At 39.8% G+C, this 22,581-nt stretch overlaps 1 protein-coding gene across 1 annotated transcript in view; it reads left to right on the top strand.

The window, feature by feature from the left end:
* LOC149309735 (ubiquitin-conjugating enzyme E2 E2) overlaps positions 1-20,013 on the top strand; it is a 160,831-nt gene extending 140,818 nt beyond the window's left edge. Inside the window, exons 4-6 of the mRNA XM_089532941.1 lie at positions 3,497-3,629; positions 13,016-13,163; positions 19,251-20,013. Coding sequence (XP_089389067.1) covers positions 3,497-3,629; positions 13,016-13,163; positions 19,251-19,348 — 379 coding nt within the window. The 3' untranslated portion in view covers positions 19,349-20,013. The remainder of the gene's footprint in view (positions 1-3,496; positions 3,630-13,015; positions 13,164-19,250) is intronic.
* Positions 20,014-22,581: the final 2,568 nt, after the last annotated feature.

Raw genomic sequence — 22,581 nt, 5'->3', positions numbered from 1 at the left:
TCCTTAGTACAGGAACAATTAAAATCTCACAGACAAGTGTGGATTTATTTATCGTGTGTATTTTTATACTCTTTCTCAGTTATACTCCCAGGTATAGTATTCCCACAGAGAGTAGAAGTTTTTTTTTAATTATTTATTGTCTGATTTATGTCTTATAGCCATCTCAGCTGTGCTTTATTATACAAAGGTTAATGCAAACTGGGAACTGGATAAATTAAATTCACTTTGCAGCTAGTGACCTGATATAGACATTGTAAGGTGCAGATGAATGGGAACTATCTTGCTGCTTCAGTAATCCTAAAAAATACCAGTTTTTCCTTTAAAATAAAAAAAAATATTTTCTAATCCTCTCTTAAAAGATTTCATAACATAATAGCTCAATATTCTGCTTGATAATGAGAGTGTGTCATTTTGAAATCTATGAAACGTTATCAACTATTACAGAAATTTAATGTAGATACTGTAACTAATGAACTGCTTTAAACAGTAGTCATAATACAGTTATATGGAAGTAATCATGCACTCTTTGATTTTATTGAAGAGAGCCTAAGGAATTACAGGTAAAAGAGGATTTTATTAAGTCTCAGTGAACAAAATGAATAGTTAAGCATTGAATGCGACATGATGCAGTGTGATAATTGCATGCCTTGGGTATGTTGCAAGGCATGGAGCATAGCCAAAAGGCTTCATCTGTTCTAGATACAGTTATTTTTCACACCCTGTTTAAGTATATTATTGCAATTGTATTCTTGCAATCAGAGGAAAAACTGCTTTACAAGAAATGCCTTAGATATTTATTGTCACGGTCTCTCTTTTTTTTTAACCCACAATTACCTCTGAAAATTAGTGAGCAGTGATTCATGCCAGCAGGCCCTGACCATCAGTATGCAAATGTGCTGGTAATATCTCATAAGGAAACATACAAGATCTCTTCTTTTTGTCTTGTGCTCGTCAGGGACAAAGCTTAAAATGATTTAGACATAAATATTTTATTTATCATTCCTGAATGAAGATAATTAACTGAGATGGCCAACATAAAATAAACACTACTGTGGCATTTATTATAGCAAAATGTCCTGCCACTAACTATAAGCATTGAATAAAAACTGGTAAACTGTAGCAGATTCTTTTAGATGTGCTCATCCTATAGAAAAACAATCAGTCTATAATCAGTTTCAGAACTAACACTTTAACTAAAATTTAATGCTACATTTTTTAAAAAGCAGTAGCTTAACTTTATATGGTGAAAGCTATATTTGCTTCCACTTGTGGACAGTAATTATTATTAGTAGAGACAGCAACATCAGGAATATATAATGGGATTACCATAACTTCTCTGTAGGCAATATGCAATGACATCTATTTTGGATTCTTTTTTTAGGGGTTATCTTCTTATTATAAATAAAGTAGTAATTATTATTATTACTTATTTATTTATTTGTATCGCGCCTCTTCCTGTTGTAGGATCGAATGGGTATTATTATTGCTGCCTATAAAATATGAATAAAGGGTTTTTACAGCAACGTACTATGATACATAGGGGTGTAAATTTAAACTGCAAATGTATATAATGAACCCTAGCTGCATGTTTCATTTTGTAAATTATACTATTTCTTAATAATCTTCTTGATATCATTGCTTAGAAAGTAAACTTTTAAGAATAATCCACATGAAAATATACTCAAGCTGTCCATAACTGAGCAGTGGAAGAATGATACTCTCTCCAAGCTTTACTTCAAATATGAAAATGTGGAAGAAATAGCATTTGGACTCTGAAATTATCACATGATACAGGAAGGGAATAATTTGAGTCTTTTCTAAATTTACTTCCTTGTTTCCAACAGTTTGCATTTTAATTTCCACTCAGCCAAGTAAATCTTTGGCTACATGAAAGTTTTATGTAAGTCGTAGTTGTTGTAGTAGTTAAGTTTATTTATATACCAGGGTTTTTAAAGGGATTCAACGCTGCTCACCAATTAAAAGAACAATACAATTAAAAGCATTTAAAATACAATTTTTGTATGATTTTATATAATAAAAGCACTTGAAAACAGTACAATTAAAATGGTACAGAACCCCTAGCCTGTTCTTTAACAACTTTCTGTTTTAAAAGCCTGTCTGAATAAAAAGGTTTTAGCTCGCGGACAGAAGGACAACAAGGAGGGGGCCATTCTGACCTCCCTGAGAAAGAAGTTTGAGGATCTGGGGCAGGCACCAAAAAGGCTCTCTCCCACCCAACACCCCCCACCCACCTATGTTTGTGATGGTGGTGAAGCTAAGAGAAGCGCTTCTTCTCATGATCTCAGGGCCTGGTCTGGCTCATACAGGGAGATACTGTCTGCCAAATAGCCTTGACCTGAGCCGCACAGGTCTTTATGGGTCAGAACCATCACTATAAATTGTGCCTAGAAATAAACTGTCAGCCAATGGAGTTGTTTCAACAGGGCCATTGTGTTGTCTCTGTATTCTGCCCCAATTAACTGCCTGGCTGCAGCTGTTTAGACCATTTGAAGTCTCCAAAAACTCTTAAAAGATAGCCCCAAGTAGAACATGTACAGCAGTCCAAATGGGATGCATCTAAGCCATGTACCACCATGGCCAGATCTGATGTCTCAAGAACCAGGCAGGTTTTTGCACAAGCACTCCTGGCCACTGCAGAAACTGTGAACATGTGTCTTCAGAGGGAGCATAACTCCATCTAACATACACTGTATCCCTATTCCCTGATCTGTCTTCCAGCTGACCAGGAGCACAAATGTCTTGTCTGGATTAAGTTTCAATTTGTTTGCCCTAATCCAGTCCATTACTGATAGCAGTCACTGATTTAGGACCAGGACAGCCTGCTTGAATGGAGTTGGGAATGAGTAGTAGAGTTGGGTGTCATCAGCATGTTGATGACACTGCACCTCAGTATTCCAGATGTTAAGATCATCTCTATAACAAGCTCCCAAACTGTGTATGGTCCATAGATTTGGACAACTACTGTGTTTATATGCTTTGCCATGTAAAAATCATTTACAGTTTACCTGGTGGTGGTGGTGGTGGTGGTGGTGGTGGTGGTGGTGGTGTGTGAAGAAAATATGTATGCACGTGCATGCATGCACGCATGCATATATTCCTCATGTTACTCCTTTCATTTCAATATATAGTTTTAATCATTGTGGAATGGTGTTCATATGCCAGAGTGACTTGGATGTTCAGAGAGAATGGTTTTTTTATGGTGCGTGACATGCAGTAGCACATTCTACAAAATAATTTTATTGTAATGCCATACAGAGATAAAATGAATGACATTATAAATTAATACAGAATTGTCTACCAGCTGTACTTTCAAACATTGGTAGCAATTTAGGAGCAGCAAATGACCTCAGACATGCGGTAAATCAGAAACTGATTCAATATTTTTTTCCATCTGTAACTTATTTTGCAAAAGAAAGGTACTAGAACAACAACTGAAGTTCGTAGTTTTAAAGTATGTTCTACGTTTGTATTGCAGTGCTGGACCTAAGGGAGACAACATATATGAATGGCGATCAACTATCCTTGGGCCTCCAGGTTCTGTATATGAGGGAGGAGTTTTTTTCCTTGATATTACCTTCTCACCAGACTATCCCTTTAAGCCACCTAAGGTAAGGAAGAGCATAACCCTTGGACTGGAATTAGATTATGGATGCTTCCTGATAAGGTTTTACAGTGTAATTGCTGTGTTTTGTTTACAGAGTTTTAAAGGGGAAGGTCTAGACCAGGGGTCGGCAACCCCCAGCCCACGGGCCGGATCCAGCCCAGCAAGGCCTTTGGACCAGCCCCAGCCCGATCCTGCCGCCAATTGCCGCCCCCGCTTCTGTGCCGCTCCAGGTGCCATTTTTCTTCAAAAATGGCGGCCGAAGTCTCGTATGACCTTTCCCGTCGCGGGGCAGGATGGGAAAGGTTGCGCGAGACTTCCCCGCCATTTTTGAAGAAAAATGGCGGGCCTGTAGGAGGCCTGCTGCGGTCGCCGGAGCCCTCTTGCGGGATTCCAGGGGCCTCAGCGGGCCTGTAGGAGGCCCACTGCAGTCGTTGGAGCCCTCTTGCGTAGCCCTCCATCAGGGCTCCAAGGGGCACAGCGGGCCTGTAGGAGACAGCCACCGCCGGCCTCCTCCCTCCTTCTCAGCCTCTGTGGAGGCCGAAGCCTCCGCAGAGGCCGAGAAGGAGCCCGCGGCCAAAGGGAAGAGCCGAAGCAAAGGGCCTGGGACAGGTGCCCAAGCCCTTCCCTTCGGCCTCCCTCCCCTTCAGCTGAAAGGGCCCCTTGGAGCCCGTTCAGCTGAAGGAAGGGACCGAAGAGGAGAGAGCAGGCACACGACTCCTCCTCCCCGTGGGGCTTTGGCAGACCTGAGGTGTCCTTCGGAGGACACCTCAGGCCTGGCAAAGCCCCGAGGAAAGGAACAGCGGCTGCCAGCCTCCTCCTCCTCCCCGCGGGGCTTCAGCAGACCTGAGGTGTCCTTCGGAGGACATCTAAGGCCTGGCAAACCCTCGAGGAAAGGAGCAGGGGCCGCGCGCCTGTTGCTCCTGCCCCCACGGGCCCTTACTGGTCCCCAGCTGTCTCTGAGAGGCAGCTGGGGGCCAAGGAAGGGTAGGAGGAGCAGGCGCGCGCCCGTCACCCCCTCTCCCAATCCCCCCCCCCACTTCTAGCTGTCTCTCAGACAGCTGGAGGTCGGGAAAGGGAGCAGAGAAAGCCCTGCCCCCCGGAGGGTGGAAGTTCCGCCCCCGACATGCGGCTCCGCCCCTGGAGGGTGGAAGCTCCACCCCCGGCACACGGCCCCCCAGTTGTCTGAGGGACAGCAACACCCCCCCCCCCCCCCGGGTCAAAAAGGTTGCCTACCCCTGGTCTAGACTCTAAATAATATGACATCTTAATTTGTAGCTTTCATGTTTTCTAACCACTTCTCTTCTTTTCCTTACCAAAAAACAATTGGCTAAGGAATACAAAATAGCTTACATGTTTGCTTTTGGTTGGCAGGAGCAATCCATGTGGATGTACAATTAAAAACAATGGGATTTAAGTCAGTGACATTGCTAGGGTTGGCATCATCCGGTGCTGTAACTCATGGTGTCACCTTTCCTTTGACCGCCTCCCATCCCACAGCATACAAAAATAATAATTGTAAGCCGTTCTGATAGCCTTTAGGGCTGAAGGGTGGGATATAAATACCATAAATACATACATACATACATACATACATAAATACAGTAATGACTTTTGTACTAATGTTACTCATAAATCTTGTATATCACTCAATATTATAGCAATAATTGTGACATAAACAAGCAGCAAAATTAAAATTATACCTTTAAATTACAATATCATATGCACGGTATAAATATATTTACATGTACATAATTTCATGTGGTTAAAGTGAAAATTTGGTAAGGTGTGATGTACTTAAGAAATTAAAATATTTTTTTAAAAAACTAGGTATAGATATAGATATATTTTTTAAAAAACCTGAGGGTTCACCTTTTTCACTGAGCCGTGCCCCACTCACACCATCTCTTCTACTGAGCTCCACCATTTTAAAGGGAGGCAGGCAAACCCCACAATGCATTTTTGCCAAAAGGCAGATGTTTGAGGAAGAGTGGTGTCACACAAACATCCTTAGGGTGTCAGCTAGTGTAGCCGACACCCCTGATTTAAGAATCTATACTGTCCTATAGATTTTAGTGTGAATAAAGCATAGCTAAATTGGATCCAGCCCATTATTTGGACTGAATTATTTCTTTTGTAGTTTCAATACTGGTTTTGTCTCATAATAGGAAGGATTTTATTGCACAGAAAAGCAGATGTGCAAAATACAAAGCTACACGGCTCCTTTTAACATTACTAAGAAACCATACTTAATATGAGCATTTGATCTGATATCTAATGGTTGAGATCAAGAACCCAGAGAGCAATTTCATTAGCCAAAATTAACCAATTATACACTTAGTGGGATATTGAGGAATGCACATTTATACTCTGTGAAAAGCTGTTAAGATAGTGTGTTATTACTTATAGCACTCCAAGGCAGAAATAATTTTATATCTTGAGCCAGCAGCTCAAAATGTTACATAAGCCAATTTCAGATATCAGCTAATGGGAGATTTGAATGTCTAGAATGTGAAAAGGAAAGAGCACATAATTTTGAAATCCATTTGATAGCCTGGCAATGGTTTCACCAATACATCCGATCAAGCCATAGTCAATTTAATTCATTGAACTAAGTGTCTACATTAATCAAGCAAACTGCAACATAACTTCACCAATAATAGTATGGCAGTTTCTTTGAAAGTGTTGCAGATTATTTCACAGACCAGAAGTTTGCAAATATATGAACCTGGAGACAACTGCCTTGTTGTTTTTTAAACTGATTGTAGGCATTTTCAGTTGATTTTTTGAATGCTGTCTATTGTAAGTTGCCCCAAAGTGAATTAAGCTAGAAATATATAAAGTAAGTTACTTGTTTTATTTTTTAAATTTTAAAATGATATATTAGAATAGGCATTATTGAGAATTAACATCCATGAATGTAAATTCAAATCACAATAATTATTATATAAAACTCCATTAAATAGTGAGAAAAGGGAATGTGGAGATTTTTTATTTACTAAGCTTTATTGTTAGAAGAAAACAGATATTTAAATCATATATGTTTTTCAAAACAAGCATCATAGTTTATAAGAGAAATACAAGATGTTTCTTTATCGGTTGTAACTCGTTTGTTCATGATTCCAGAAACTATTGTAAATCATTTGTATGCATACATTGCTCAGGGATATCAGGTGGTTACACCTGATACATTATTAAAAGGCTAAGAGATATATCAGGAGACACCAATATCCACAGAGGAATACAGAGGAAGAGAGATATAGGAGGGCTAAAATCAGAATACCCTTGTAATTTTTATATGTTGCTGTCTCTCAAGTAATCTGTCAGTTTTGTGCTGTCTTCACTCACCTATTAAAAATATTTTTTCTATTACATATTCTTGTATGTTAAGCAACTGACTCACTGTAAAGCCCTCAGGGAAATCATCTGGATGAGAATCTGCAGAGGAAGGTGACCACAGTTCATTTAAACTAAGAAACTTTGAGTTCTTCAACTTCAGCTTCCTGTCTGTGTATTAAAACATACATTAGTAGTAGAAATGTCAATGAGGCAGTTTGTACTTGGCTGGATTAGGGGGAGTCAGTGTTTGAAAATATCGTATAGTTTGGGCAATTAGCACATGAAGAATATAACTTTTTTTAAAAAAAATGAGAAATTTGCTGTTTCAAAAATATTCTACAGTAATTTATTACATGTGATTACACTAAGGATTGTAAATAATACGGTTAGGTCAGCAGAATGAGAGGTGGTATAATAAGGAACGATGGATTACTGTTTTCAAGCCACTTATTTGTAAGGCAACCAAAGTTAGTCCCATTCTGGAGCAGCTCATTAAACAGAGAGTCTATAAGCATTTAGAAAGAAATGCCATAATCACAAAAAGTCAACATGGGTTTCTCAATAATAATAATAATAGGATTTGTTTATATCCCGCCCAATCGCTGGGAATCCGGGCGGCTTACAACAGAGGGGATAATACAAAGCAATAACAATAAACATGAAAATAATAAAACAATATAACATAGCAATACATAGCAAATAATAATAATTTCATAAAAATTCAATAATGGCAAAGAATAACACAAAAGATTACAAATCATGCCAGATTAATTATACCTTTTTTTGGATAAAATAACCAGCTTGGTAGATGAAGGGATTGCTGCGGATGTGGCATATCTTGATTTCAATAAGGCCTTCAACAAGGTCCTCCACAATGTTCTGGCAAACAAGATACCGTATTTTCTGGTGTATAAGACGACTGGGCGTATAAGATGACCCCCAACATTTCCAGTTAAAATATAGAATTTGGGATATACTCGCTGTATAAGACTACTCCTCTTCCAAAGCACATTAAATAAAAATTTAAAAAACATCAGATTTGATTTCAATATGGTAATTTTAATTCAAATGCTTATGACATGCAGATACTTAGCTGGAAAACTTGTTGTATACAAAGCCTGCTTGGATTGGTCAGCTCTCCCTGCCTGCCCAGCCCTCCCTTGTCTCCAAGACTATCAGAGCGGTATTGCAAACACAGCTCTTTTTTCCATACCCTGGGCATCCCGGACACCTGCACCTTGTTCTGCCCTTCAGTTACACATGTGGCGACTGCAGATTCTCCAGTCCAGCTCAGAAGTTTCAGCACCTGCCCTATAAGATGACACCCGGTGTATAAGACATCCCCCGAGTTTTGAGAAGATTTTCCTGGGTTAAAAAGTAGTCTTATACGCCAGAAAATACAGTAGTAAAATGTGAGCTAGACAATGCAACTGTTAGGTAGATTTGCAATTGGCTCACTGGCCAAACCCAAAAGGTGTCAGTAATGGTTTCTCTTTATCCTGGAGAGAAGTGACCAGTGGGTTGCCACAGGGTTCTGTTCTAGGCCCAGGGCTATTCAACATCTTTATCAATGAGTTGGATGAAGGAATAGAAGGCATGTTTATCAAATTTGCAGATGACACCAAATTAGGAGGAGTAGCTGACAGTCCAGAAGACAGTGGTGTCCCACACCAGGATGTCACCTGATGTGGGGGCAGTGCGGTGGAGGAAGCGGGGCCAAAAGAGCACACCCTCATCTCCCTACCTGGCAGGGCTTTACACTCAAGTAAACCCACACAGGGCAGCTAGGAAGCCCACACAGAGCAGCTAGGAAAGGGTGCCCCAGTCCTCTCTTTCCCTGCCTGGGAAAGAAAACTCGTGCTGGGCAAGGAAGAAAGGGTGCTCTGGGTCTCCCAGTCCGGCAGGACTTTACACTTGAGTAAACTTGCGCCAGGCAAGGAAGAAGGGGTGCCCCATGCCTCACTTTCCCTGCCCAGCAGGGCTTTACACTTGAGTAAACCTGCACTGGCCAGGAAAGAAGGGGTGCCCCGGGCCCCTGTTTGGGGGGGGGATGCTCAGCCAGGTGTCATCGTGCCTCCAGTTGGAGATTTGAATGTCTAGAATATAGAAAGAAAAGAGCACATAATTTTGAAATCCATTTATGATAACCTGACAATAGTTTCACTAATACATCCGATTAAGCCATAGTTAATTGAATTCAGTGAACTAAATGTCTACATTAATCAAGCAAACTGCAACATAATCTCACCAACAATAGTATGGCAGCTTCTTTGAAAGTTTTGCAGATTATATCACAGACCAGAAGTTTACAAATATATGAAACTGGAGACAACTGCCTTGTTGTTTTTTAAACCCAGTGCAGACCGCATCCCCCAAGTGACGCCACTTCAGAAGATAGAATCAAAATTCAAAATGTTCTTAATAGATTAGAACGCTGGGCCAAAATGAATTTCAGCAGGGAAAAATGTTAGGTACTACACTTAGGGAGAAAATAAAATAAAATGCATAGATATAGGATGGGAGACACCTGGCTTGACAACAGTACATGTGAAAGGGATCTAGGAGTCCTGGTGGATCACTAGTTCAACATGAGTCAATAGTGTGATGCAGCAGCTAAAAAGGCCAATTTATTTTATTTTTTATTTTTTTTAAAGAATATCTTTATTGTATTAAAAAAGACAAGCAGAATACAACTACATACACATGTTACATTTAAACAAACATACATAAAACATAAATTCACAAAATTTAAAAGAAAGACTTCCAAAAGCCAAAGTGGTTGCTATTTCAATTACCTAAGTATTCAGTTATTTAAACGATCTCCTGTTGATAACAAAGGGGAAAAATTACTTATCACCTCTGCAATTGCGATTCTGAGTAAGACTTATATTTGCTAAACTAGACACTATAAGATCTAGGCAGCCTAAAATAGGCCAGTGCTATTTTAGACTGCCTAAATAGATAGTTATAGTGTCTAGATTGGGGAAAGTAATAGTACCACTCTATTCTGCTTTGGTCAGGCCTCACGTGGAATACAGCTGGCCTTTTTTATGCATGGATTTAAGCATCCACGGCTTGAAAATATTCCAAAAAAATACAAATTCCAAATAGCAAACCTTGATTTTCCATTTTATATAAGGGACACCATTTTGCTGTGCCATTATATTTAATGAGACTTGAATATCCACTGATTTTGTTATCCATGGTGGGTCCTGGAACCAAACCCCAGCAGATAACAAGGGCCCGCTGGTCTTTGTCCAGTTTTGGGTGCCATAATTCAAAAAGGATGTTGACAAGCTGGAGGGCGTCCAGAAGAGAGCGGTCAAAATGGTGATAGGTCTGGAAACCACACCCTATGAGGAGTGACTTCGGGAGCTGGGTATGTTTAGCCTGGAGAAGAGAAGGTTAAGAGGTGATATGATAGCCCTGTTTAAATAATTGAAGGGATGTCATATTGAGGTTGGAGCAAGATTTTTTTCTGCTGTTTTCAGAGACTAGGACACAGAGCAATGTATGCATAATACAGGAGAAGAGAGTCCACCTCAAATTAGGAAGAACTTCCTGACAGTAAGAACTATTCAGCAGTGGAACAAACTCCTTGAAGAGTAGTGGAATCTTCCAGGGAGTGTGTTCCACTGCTGAATAGTTCTTATTCTCAGGAAGTTTTTCTTTGGAGGTTTTAAACAGAGACTGGATGGCCATCTGCTGAGAGTGCTTTGATTGTGTATTTCTGTATAACAAAATGGGGTTGGACTGGATGGCCCCTTTGCCTCTTCCAGTTCTATGATTCTATGATTCTGTGATTAGATTTATTGGAAAAATCTTGATATGTCAAGAGAACAATTCCACCAACATGGAAAAGTATTGTATGACTTCACTGTCATCAAATTTAAGATGTCTTCCCATAGCTATTAAAGACCTCCTGTAAAACAATAAAAATGTGATATACACAGAAAAAACATTTGCCAGACTTCAGTGTAGCCACTATATCATGAACCAGATATACAGTGTGAGTTGCAGTTTATAGACAGCATCAGCATTGTCTTTCTCACTAGAAACTAATGGGTGGACTTTTGTAAAATCTTTGACAGGATGACCACTCAGCGTGTACACAGCAGGGAAGATACACCATTAGTGCTGTTCAAACCCAAGCAGGGTAAAATAAGAGAATAGATTTGTCTTTTTAAAAATTCACCTATATTTGACTGTATATCATTAAGCTGGTAAATTGTACTTTTAGTGAATCTGCCAGTTTGCAAGATTTTTTTTAGTTCTAGTTAAACTATTTATTAAGTTTCTTAGTCATATCTTTGTCATCTTAGTAGTCAAGGAGCTGCAAAATATCAGTGCTAAATAGCTTCTAATTCATAATAAAATGATAGAGAAATATTTTTCATGTCACATATTTACCAGCTTGATATTACTCAGCTTAAAGTAAGCTTTGCATATGTTACGTGAAATTAAAGTGAAAAATGTTTAACCAATGTGGTTATTTTTAAATAAAACATTTCCTTGCTGGAATAATTTGGTATTTCCCTTTAACTCAAACACATTTTTCCAGCTTGAGACATGATGGCATTAAGTATTAGGCAGGATGACTACTTGGTTGTTTTAATAGCTTTCTATGTCAAATCCCATTTCAAGACATTTGTATTTTATGAAACCAGTGGTCTGAGTTCACAAAGCCATTTCTTGATTCTACATAAATAATGTCTGGGACTGAGAACAAGTCAGAGACTATAGTCCTATATTGTAGAAGATGTCATTCAAGATCAGAAAGTTCACTTAATATGTTAGATATGCAACTCTTGCTCTGGCAAACTTTGTGGTATAGTGAACACACCCACACACACACACTTGTCTTATTAAGAATTTTACTTGAACTTTTTACTTTAAAATGTAATTTTAGAGTACTTTTGAGCCTAAAATGGTTATCTTCCTTTCATTTTGTTTTCATTAACGATTGCACTTTGCTATACAGTTTAATACCTGAATATATATATATATATATATATATATTCATCAATAAGTGAAATCTGAAATGCTGCCATATCAGAAGCTTCTGTTCATTGTCCAGCCACACTGTTCAATTCTCTCTTCCCCCAGATTACCATGATTTTCCTCTTCAGCCATCAGCCAGCATGCTGTCCACACTTAGCATTTGATATTTGGTTCTTTTGACTTTGTACAGATCCAAGGGGAAGGAATGGTGTTACTGATCTATTCATTTATTACTTATTTCAGCTTATATCCATTTACCCATATGTTTGAATGAAGCTGTTTTAATTACATACATAAATGTACTTGCTGTTGGTAAATTAGTGGAACCTTGAACAAAATATTAGTTACTAAAAATTCAAACCAGTTGATTTATTCTCCAGACACACATTATTTTGTATATATTTATCCACCCCCAGAAAAAAGACAGACATCTTTCATATGCCATTGAACATTTTGAATCCTCACTGAGTTGAGCAGAATATTTATCCCCTTACTTCTTTCCCCTTTAAAAATATATTTCTATAAATCTCATATTTTTCACCCAAGAGTTCTGTTGCCTCCTTCTTGTATGTTGCTAATGAACCTTTGTCTACATCAGGGGTAGGCAATCTTTTTGAGCCGGGGGCCGGGTTGCTGTCCCTCAGACAACTGGGGGGCCGAAGCCAAAAAATAAATAATTAAATATTTTTTTTAGAAAAATTAAATAGATAAATAAACCAGGACAAATGTAGGACAAACTTTTCAAATGGAAGATACTTTTTTAAAAAAATGGAGGACACGCGAAAAAATTTGCTGATTTTTTAAAAAATGTTAATATTAATGCATGTTTCTGAGGCTTCTATAGACAATTGCCCCCCAAAGGCCCCGGCGGCAATCGGCGGCAGGACCAGGCTGGGGCCGGTCCCAAGGCCTCGCCGGGCCACATCCGGCCCGCGGGCCGCAGGTTGCCTACCCCTGGCCTACATAAACAACAGCATTCACATTCTGAGCAGAAATGGAAGAAATGATAGATAAATATATGTATTAATGCACATGCTTTACACTTTTACCTAGGTTACATTTCGGACAAGAATTTATCACTGTAATATTAACAGCCAAGGAGTGATTTGCTTGGATATTTTAAAAGACAACTGGAGTCCAGCATTAACCATATCTAAAGTTCTTCTTTCTATTTGTTCACTTCTTACAGACTGCAACCCTGGTAAGTTAAATAGGATCTGTTCCATTTTTATTGGTTTCTAGGCCTATTAGTTATTAGTGATTTCTTTGTTTCTAAACTTTATAAAAATAAAAAAGCTGTAGCAAATAAACATTTTCTTGCACTGGTGTACTATAAAAGATAATATCTTATAATAAGTTCCATGGACTACAGTTTTTGTGTTATATGTACTTAATATTAAAGAGTTTAATTAATTGTTCATTAATGCATGGCTGTTGTTTAGTTGCATGATATTAAAATAGATTTAAATCACTAGTTGTTTTTGTTAAACTCACTTTTGTAATTAGACATTCTCCCACTATTTTGTTTTAGCAGGTCAAGAGGAAATGGAATGTAATAAATATTTATATATATGACATAATCTTGGTTTGTGCAACATCAGTTTCATCATTTTCTGAGATTAATTTTGGTTCAGCATTTTTTAGATGTTTTTGTTAAAATTTGTCATTTTGGACTGAGTTTTTCTATAAAATTAAAAAGAGATTTATGTTGGTGCTATTATGAAAAAATACAGGCTAGGGCATGATAGAGAATTTGTTAAATTTTCTTTTTCTGACAGTGATATCTCCTGGCGTTAGGCGTATTTCTTTCAGATCCTATACAGTTCTGGTACAATTTTAACAAATTGTCAGATAAGCACACTATGTAATTTGCTTTTGCACATTATGAAGGAAACTGATCATCTTCTTCTTTCAGTGAAGGAATCACATTTGAGAATACTTCAGGCACGTCAAATATCAGTGAAATATTTGAAGGGTAGTTGCCAACGGGAATTTGCTGGTTTACAAACAGAGGGGGGGAGTTGTCAGCTGGAAGCAACTTTCAGTACTTCTGCCTTCCTTTCATCCTGGCCAACCCTAACTCACTTTAAAGAAAGACACCTAGCGGGGTCCCTAAGTAGAAAAGCAACCTGGTATTCTTTGTTCACTCTTCATCTAATAGGAAGAAATGGATCAGATCAAATAGAAAGGCAACAGTGAATCCTTCCATGAAAATACAAATATAAAATGTGTACTTTTTCTCCTCATAAAGGGAAAGATCAAGCATCAGCTACGCGGTAGGCTTAGGTGTATGCAAATCTTCATTAGAACAACAAACAGTAATAAGAATAGCAGCTAATTAACCCCCAGCCATACACAGTGATTAAATTGAGTTTGATGCACAGCTGCAGCTTCATTGGCAAGCAACACTATTCTTCCAAGTAAGCCAAGGAAATAAAAAGAGGTATTTGCTCCTGTAGCTTCTGACATTCACACAGTAATCTAGAAAAGATGTTGGGAAGACACTCTCTTCTCTCTGGTTTTACATCACTGCCCTTTTGTTTTTGATCAATGGAGGCAGGCACTTGTTTGTCCCCTTTAAAGAGGTGCTGTGAGATCTGACTTGTAAACTGTCCTAGGCACTTCCATTCTGTTCCTCCTTCATATTGTTTGGCACCATCAGGCTGCAAATTGTATTAAGAGGTATCTGATTTTTGTCAACCTGGTGAATGTATTGCGAGGATCAGGAAGGAGAAAATGTACAAATAAATTATGATACCTTGGGAAAAGAAATAACTGAAACATTCAAGATAGAAATTGAGGAATAAAGAATAGTAAAATGGTTGGATTAGCACAATTTTTTTATTTATGTAAAAGTGACATTTTAAAAGTTACACATGGGATTGAAAGGCTTCTGTATAAAGCTGGCTGTAGCTTCAGCCTTTAGTGTTCACATTTGTCTCAGATTTCTTTTATTAGAAGAATTTAAATCTGTACCACAATAAAATGACTTATAACTTAGAATGGTGCTGAATAACTACTGCATATTTGGAGGTAGATCCATATAGTTTAATGATTAACATGGTACTCATCCCAGGATGCATTTCCACAGATTCACATCTGTTTTAGAAAATTTTATATTTTTGGAAGTTGAGAAAATGGTCAAAACAGCATTTTTAAAAAAACAAATTACAGCTAAGTCACACATGGCCATATTGAAATGTAATGATAACCAATAATTGCTGAGAATTCTGGCTTATTGTTTAAAGACAGTGTGCTATCACACACTATCCAATAGTGAGACTCTTTGTACCAACAAGAGTGGCAAAACTGAAAGGAAGCAAAAGCTTGTTTTATCTGAACCCAAACTCCTTGTTTGCCAGTCCCCCTACAAAAAAAAGAAAGAGTCTGAAACTAGGATTTGACATTGTTTTCCTAATCCTGGTTTGTTAGAGATGTGACAAGTGAGAATTCAGATTTGTCACTTGGTAGCATCTAGCTCATTAAGTTTCTTCCACTCGTGAAAGAAATCTAGCAGCACCAGAGTGTGCGTAAGCCAGAATTCTCAGCATTATTTTTTGGTTTACCTCGAAGCATAGCTAATTTCTGCAGATATTTGACATGAGGGGCAATATTTACTGTCCCACAAAAACTGTCTAAGACTTTAAAAGAATGGGTGATATTTGATTGGGATGTTAAAGAGTTATAATTTGCTTATCTAAAATGGCATTCCACATAGCAGGTAACCATTTAAAGCATCCTGTCTAGCATTTTTTCCCTAGTTATTGTAACAACTAGAATCTATTGTTGCTCTTAATGTTGTGCTACCAAGGAGAATGTTGTGCTCCCTGGCCGCAAATAAAAGGCAATTTAACCTCACACCTATCAGGGTTCCCCAAGAGGTCCAGTACTGAAGACTGGCCAGCTATCAGCCCAATATCATATAAAGGTGGTCACATGCTACTCAAACCCAAGTAGCTGCTGCTGATAGATACCATTTTAACTTTAATTCTTCCACAAACAGCTGTCATTTTATTCTGGAATTATGCTATATCTTGGTCCAAGGAGATTTTGGAATAAAATGCTCACTAATAGACACCAGACTTGCAAGCTAAGAGTTGTTGACACAGGGACTGCTAAACAGGCTATCCAACACAGCTCCTTGGTAAAGAGAAGGAATAGCATTGTAGGATGGTGTGACAGATGTTTATCTTGAACTTTGTTTTCAAATGAATACATATATACCCATAAATCAGTAGTTAGCACTATTTTAGCTTCCTAGTCCATTTCTTGCTTTTCAGTTGCTAATACTGAATGTTGTTTTCATTTTCCTGCTTGTTGTTGTTGTTGCTGTTAAGTTCTGTCAAGCCAGCTTTGACTTACAGTGAATGTACTACACACACACACACACACACACACACGTGATCTTAGCCAAAAGGCCGAGACTGTATAAATGAGAGACCTCCAAGAGGACCCTATTATTAACAGAAAGCCTTGTGGCTTCCTTGTTTGAGTCAGACAACCTTTAATGAGTTCTTCCCCTTTTCCTGTTGCCTTCACCTTCACTGGCCATTATTGCCTTATGGGAAGGGTCAAGTCATCTCTTCATATGTCCAAAGTAAGATAGCCTCAGTTTAGTCACTTTGACTTCTAGTGAAAGTTCAGGCATGGTTTGCTCTCAGGCCCATGATCCCGTTTCTTACATTTAAGCATAAAAGAAGGAATAACAAAATTTTGTCAAAACAGATTACCAGTGAAATATGAATACCTATTTAGTTACACAGCAAATGATTTATTGTGTTTTTTGCAGTTGTATTAGATGATACAGAGAATAAACAATTTAATAAATTGTATGCTTTGTTTTGTAAGGTAAACTGACAATGACATTTTTACTTCCCTTTGGAGTACACAACAGAGCACTCTTTTAGGGTATATAATATAAATCATTAAGCAAAATCAAATTTTGTTACCTGCTTTCTGTTTGCCTGTGGTAGAAAATCTCTTCCTAAACAAGATCACCATCTCCTACTGTGTCATAGCTGTCTTTATTTAAAAATTGTTTTCCTTGTTCTTTACTGAACGGGTGACCATGTTTTGTCACTCTGCAGTGATTCCTCTTTACTTTTCAGCAAAATATTCCATTTTATAGCATTCAAAACAGCACAAAGATTCTTTTTCCTGAAGCATTTTGTTGTCTTGATCATTAATAATGCAGCAATCAGAATTCTACCAGTAAGAAGAACTCTCAGTTTGTGATTGTGTAAACAAAGAAATTTTAGGAAAGTCATTTCAAACTCCCATCTAGTTGGCTAGGCTAGTGTGACCAACGTGATTCCAATTGTGTGTGCCAAGGAACCTTGGTGCTATGACTGAATGGGTTCAGTGTGATAAAAATATTTTTATGGTGCTCATACTGTTTATTTCTCACAAACAGATAAAACAGAATACTGCTATGTTTGAAATGTCAGAATGCCCATAATTCTGGTTAGGAGAGATGGTGTGGTTTACAGCAAAGTTTGAGAGAGTGTAGGCTCTAAGATGTTGAAGTTCTGCTCTCATCGTCCCCTTTCATTGGGTACACTCTATAGATATGATGGTACTTGCAGTCCAAAACCATCTGTCACCTGTTCCCCACCTCAGTTTACAGTTAAATGGCTTATCTTATATTCCCATACCTCCGCTCCAGCTTTCACTTCCCAGGTGCCTGTTTTTTCCTTTGCAAGTAGTTGGCTCTGTCCCAAGTTCCTTTCTTCTTTCTGTTCATCAGTAGCTATTCTGCCTACTGATTATCTTCTGTAACAGCTTTATTTCAACTTGGTGGATAAGTTTTATATCAGAATCTAAACTTTGAAGATGAGGTTGTCTTTAGATTTTCTTTCTAAAAATAAACCCTCAGACTGGCTATAATTTGGTAATAAATCCCTCAGACTACCACAAAGCACCAGACATTAATAATGTTAAACATGTTCCATTCTTCCTTCACCCTATCCTACTCAATTTATTTTTGTTTGTTGTTCAAGTCATTCCTGGTTAATGGCAACCCTAAGGTGTAGCTATCATGGGGTTTTCTTGGTAAGATTTGTTTAGAGGAGGTTTGCCATTGCTTTTCCCTGAGGCTGAGAGCATGTGACATGCTCAAGGTCACCCAGTGAGTTTCATGGCCGAGCGGGGAATTGAATCCTGGTATCCAGAGTCATAGTCCAACACTCAAACCACTACACCGCGCTAGCTCTCATATTTGTTTCCTTATTTATTATATTAGTGGATGATCTTTGGTTTATCTTCATTTTTTCTATTTCCAATTCAAATTTGTGATATTCATAAAGCTGTAGTCCAAACAGAGCCAACCATTCTCAGGAGGGAAGTATTAGTGGACACCGAGTAGCCCTAAGGTTTGCAGATATGTCCATGAGCCCCATGAGATACAGATGATATGTAAACCCTATCCAGACATTTAGAATAGGTTAAAATAAACATTGGGTTTTCAGGGTTCCACATTGCAGAGAACCTTGATATGGATGAGTGGATGAGATTATAACTTGTATGCAAGGACTCTAGAGGGGTTGGGGCTAGTACATTCACTCATTCCCTCCCCAGGTGTTTATTTTTAATCCTATTATAGATCCTTGAACAGGACTGGAATGCTGCTTGTGAGGAAGAATTTGATAATGGCTGGAGAGAAAACAGAAAGAAAGAGACAGGTAGATCTAAAAAGTATAGGGGTGGAAATAATTCTTTCTGTGGTTCACACTGAGAAACTATTTTAAACGGGGCTTCAGGAAAGAAGAAGGAGTTGCTGATAGACATTAAAAGAGATAACATAGCTGCGATTGAGCATAGTGTGTCCCATTCAGCCACTCACCCAAAAAGGACTGACCATTACCAGTATAGATCAAATGCTGAAGGAAACTGAAGAGAAACCTACGGTGGGAGTGTGGCTAGACTTCTGGACAGAAGTACCGTCTGCTGCAACATTTGTTGTAAGGTCCTCCATAGGTCACACAACTAGCCTTGCCTGCTCTGCATATAGCTGAATGAGGTGATTTGTGAATTAATTAATATCATAGGCATAATGGATGGTTTTTAAGGATGAAATATACCAGCACAATTTGAAAAAATACCTGTCCAGTGATTCAGGCAGATGTGCAACTGCACAGGTTTAGAATCAGTGTGTCGGAGTTCTGCTTTAATTCTGATATATCAGATGACATCATATAAGCTAGAAAATACTGTTCCTGTTTATGGTCTGAGTAACCAATTTGCCTTGAGCTTAATAATTTGTTGACTGCTTTATTCTTATTTTTTGCAGCTGACCCCCTGGTTGGAAGTATTGCTACTCAGTATATGACAAACAGAGCAGAGCATGACAGAATGGCCAGACAGTGGACCAAGAGATATGCTACATAGGAATCTGCTATAGAACATGCTGGACCTGTGCAAGCACATTCACTAAGTGCATCAATAGCCCTCCCCTTTTTATTTTTATTTTTTACATTTTGAAGCATTTTGTGACAAAGTTGACTCCCCTCCCTGCTTTCACCCTTTTATTTTTATTTTTATTCTTTTATTTTATTTTATTTCTCTGTTCAACTTGAAAACTGTATCTTTAAAATATAGATTGGGAGTTTTGGGTTACAATGCAAGGAATGTTGAATCTGTAATAGTATAGAGCTTTGTCACAAAGCTTTGTATTAATGTATTTTTTTTCTTTTGTGTGTCTTTGGAAAAAAACAAGCAAATTCAGAACTATATCTTGTTTCTACTTAAATGTAGTGTTTAGGGTTATTTTTTTGTACGGAAGTCTCTAATGGTGGGTGCATGTTATTGGGAACAGATTTTGTACAAAAAAGCATAAAATCAAGAATCACTGTGCATTACTAAGACTGTCTTTTAACACTAGCCTTCTGCTTCCCAAACACAAGGCTGCTGGGTTGAACCAGATGATATGTATTTTGATTTACTTAAAAGAAAAGTTCTTGTAAATTTCTTAGGGACCTGCCACTTTTGACTGTGGATCAGTTGATGTACACTTGTATTATTAAAGCACTCAATAAAAACACTGTGGCTGATAACATGCACTTCTTGTAAAGCAATGCTTTTGCCCCTTGTGGAGTAGACCTGGAGTAGACCCAGATCAACTTTGCATGTTTCTAAACCTGGACATTACTAGAGAGTCTACTACTGTGTTTGATTCAGAGCTGCTCATTTTTCTATGGACCAGTTTGCCATTTGGAGATGGATTACTGTAGAAAGTGGTAGCACAAGGAGAATTCAATACATCCATTTTTATTTCTATTGCTAAAGCTCCTGATCACCCTTGTCCCACTTCTGCAAAATGACAGAAGGCATGGTTTTATATCCTAAGTGTTTCCAGTGCCCTATAAGACCCAGTTCACATTTACACATTACCATTCAAAGAACTATGTAAAAGACAAACACTGTTGACATGCCTCCGGATTTTATCTGGGATAATACCTGCTGAATGTACAGAAACACTTCTGAATGTACAGCAGACTACATAAGTTATGTTGAAAGCTGCTTGCCCACAAAGTTCATTGTTTCTTAACGTGAAAAAAAAACCCCTACTGTAGAAGTCATGCTATCTAACCTTAATATATATGGCTGTTTCTTATGGACAAAAATAAAGTTTAATAATTGCATATGGTATAACTACATGGGTTACACACTCACTTCTGATAGCAGGGAAAATACATTCATTTTGATGCAGTTGATGTAAGAAAAGTGCATTGTGATTGCATGTAAGAAAAGTGCATTGTGATCAAATGTCTGCCAGACATTTGATCAGAGAATTACATAAAGCGGCAGGAGTTACAAATGCATGCCTAGTGGAGTGGAGTGTTCTCTCTAGGAACCCCTAGGTCCTCCAAGGAAACTCTATGGTCAGCCTCCGCCAGGCATTTGATCAGAGAATTACATAAAGCGGCAGGAGCGACAAATGCATGCCTAGTGGAGTGGAGTGGTCTCTCTAGGAACCCATAGGTCCTTCAGGGAAACTCCACCAGACATTTGATCAGAGAATTAAATAAAGAGGCAGGAACTACAAATGCATGCCTAGGGGAGTGGAGCATTCTCTCTAGGAACTCCTAGGTCTACTAGGGTAACTCTATGGTCAGCCTCTGCCAGACATTTCGTCAGAGAATTAAATAAAGCAGCAGCAGCTACAAATCCATGCCTGGTTGAGTGGAGTGTTCTCTCTGGGAACCCCTAGGTCCTCCAGTACCACTCTATGTTCAGCCGCGGGAAAGAAGGGACGGGGTCCGGCTCTTCTCCCCGCTATTTTCCCACGGTCCCCCGGGACCCGTGTGAAAGAAGGGAGGGGTTCTGGCTCGTCCTCCCGCTATTTTCCCATGTCCCCCAGCACCTGCGGGAAAGAAGGGACGGGGTCCGGCTGCTCCTCCCGCTATTTTCCCAAGGTCCCCCAGCACCCACAGGAAAGAAGGGAGGGGTCCGGCTCCTCCTCCCGCTATTTTCCGACAGTCCCCTGGCACCCACGGGAAAGAAGGGAGGGGGTCCGGCTCCTCCTCCCCTTATTTTCCCACGGTCCCCTGGCACCCGCGGGAAAGAAGGGAGGCGTTACAGCACCTCCTCCCCCTATTTTCCCATGGGCCCCCGGCACCCGTGGGAAAGAAGGGGGCAGGCTCCTCTGCCAGCTATTTTCCCATGGTCAACCAGCACACACAGGAAAGAAGGGACGGGGTCCGGCACCTCCTCACCCTATTTTCCCACAGTCCCCTGGCACCCGCGGGAAAGAAGGGAGCGGGTCTGGCTCCTCCTCCCCCTATTTTCCCGCGGTCCTTTGGCACCCGTGAGAAAGAAGGGAGGGGGTCCGACTCCTACTTCTGCTATTTTCCCATGGTCCCCCGGCACCTGCGGGACAGAAGGGGGTTCAGCTCCTCCGCCCGCTATTTTCCCACGGTCCCCAGGCAACCACAGAAAAGAAGGGAGGGGGTCTGACTCCTCCTCCCGCTATTATCCCACTGTCCCCCAGCACACGCGGGAAAGAAGGTAGGGGGTCTGGCTCCCCCTCCCTCTATTTTCCCATGATCCTTCGGTACCTGCGGGAAAGAAGGGAGGAATTCCGGCTCCCCCTCCCACTTTTCACATGGTCCCTCGGTACCCATGGAAAAGAAGGGAGGGGGTCGCGCTCCCCCTCCCCCTATTTTCCCATGGTCCACCAGCACTCACGGGAAAGAAGAGTTGGTCCCATTCCTCCTCCCGCTGTTTTCTCACGGTCCCCTGACACCCGTGGGAAAGAAGAGAGGGGGTCCAGCTTCTCCTCCCGCTATTTTCCCATGGTCCCTTGGTACGCATGGGAAAGAAGGGAGGGGGTCCGGTTCCTCCTCCCCATATTTTCCCACGGTCCCCCAGCACCCTCAGGAAAGATGGGAGGCATTCCGGCTGCTCCTCCCCTTATTTTCCCACAGTCCCCTAGCACCCGCAGGAAAGAAGGGAGGGGACCCAACACCTCCTCCCTTTATTTTCCGATGGTCCCCTGGCACCTGTGGGAAAGAAGGGAGGGGGTCCGGCTCCTCCGCCTGCTATTTCCCCACGGTCCTCCGGTACCCGTGGGACAGAAGGGAGGGGGTCCGGCTCCTCCTTGGGCTATGTTCCCATGGACC

Source organism: Sceloporus occidentalis, unplaced genomic scaffold (genome assembly GCF_023333645.1).
Source record: "Sceloporus occidentalis isolate IW3139 unplaced genomic scaffold, rSceOcc1.0.p SCAF_7, whole genome shotgun sequence".
Lineage (NCBI taxonomy): Eukaryota > Metazoa > Chordata > Lepidosauria > Squamata > Phrynosomatidae > Sceloporus > Sceloporus occidentalis.
The sequence above is the reverse complement of the archived record's forward strand: the minus strand, read 5'-3'. Positions and strand labels throughout refer to the sequence as shown.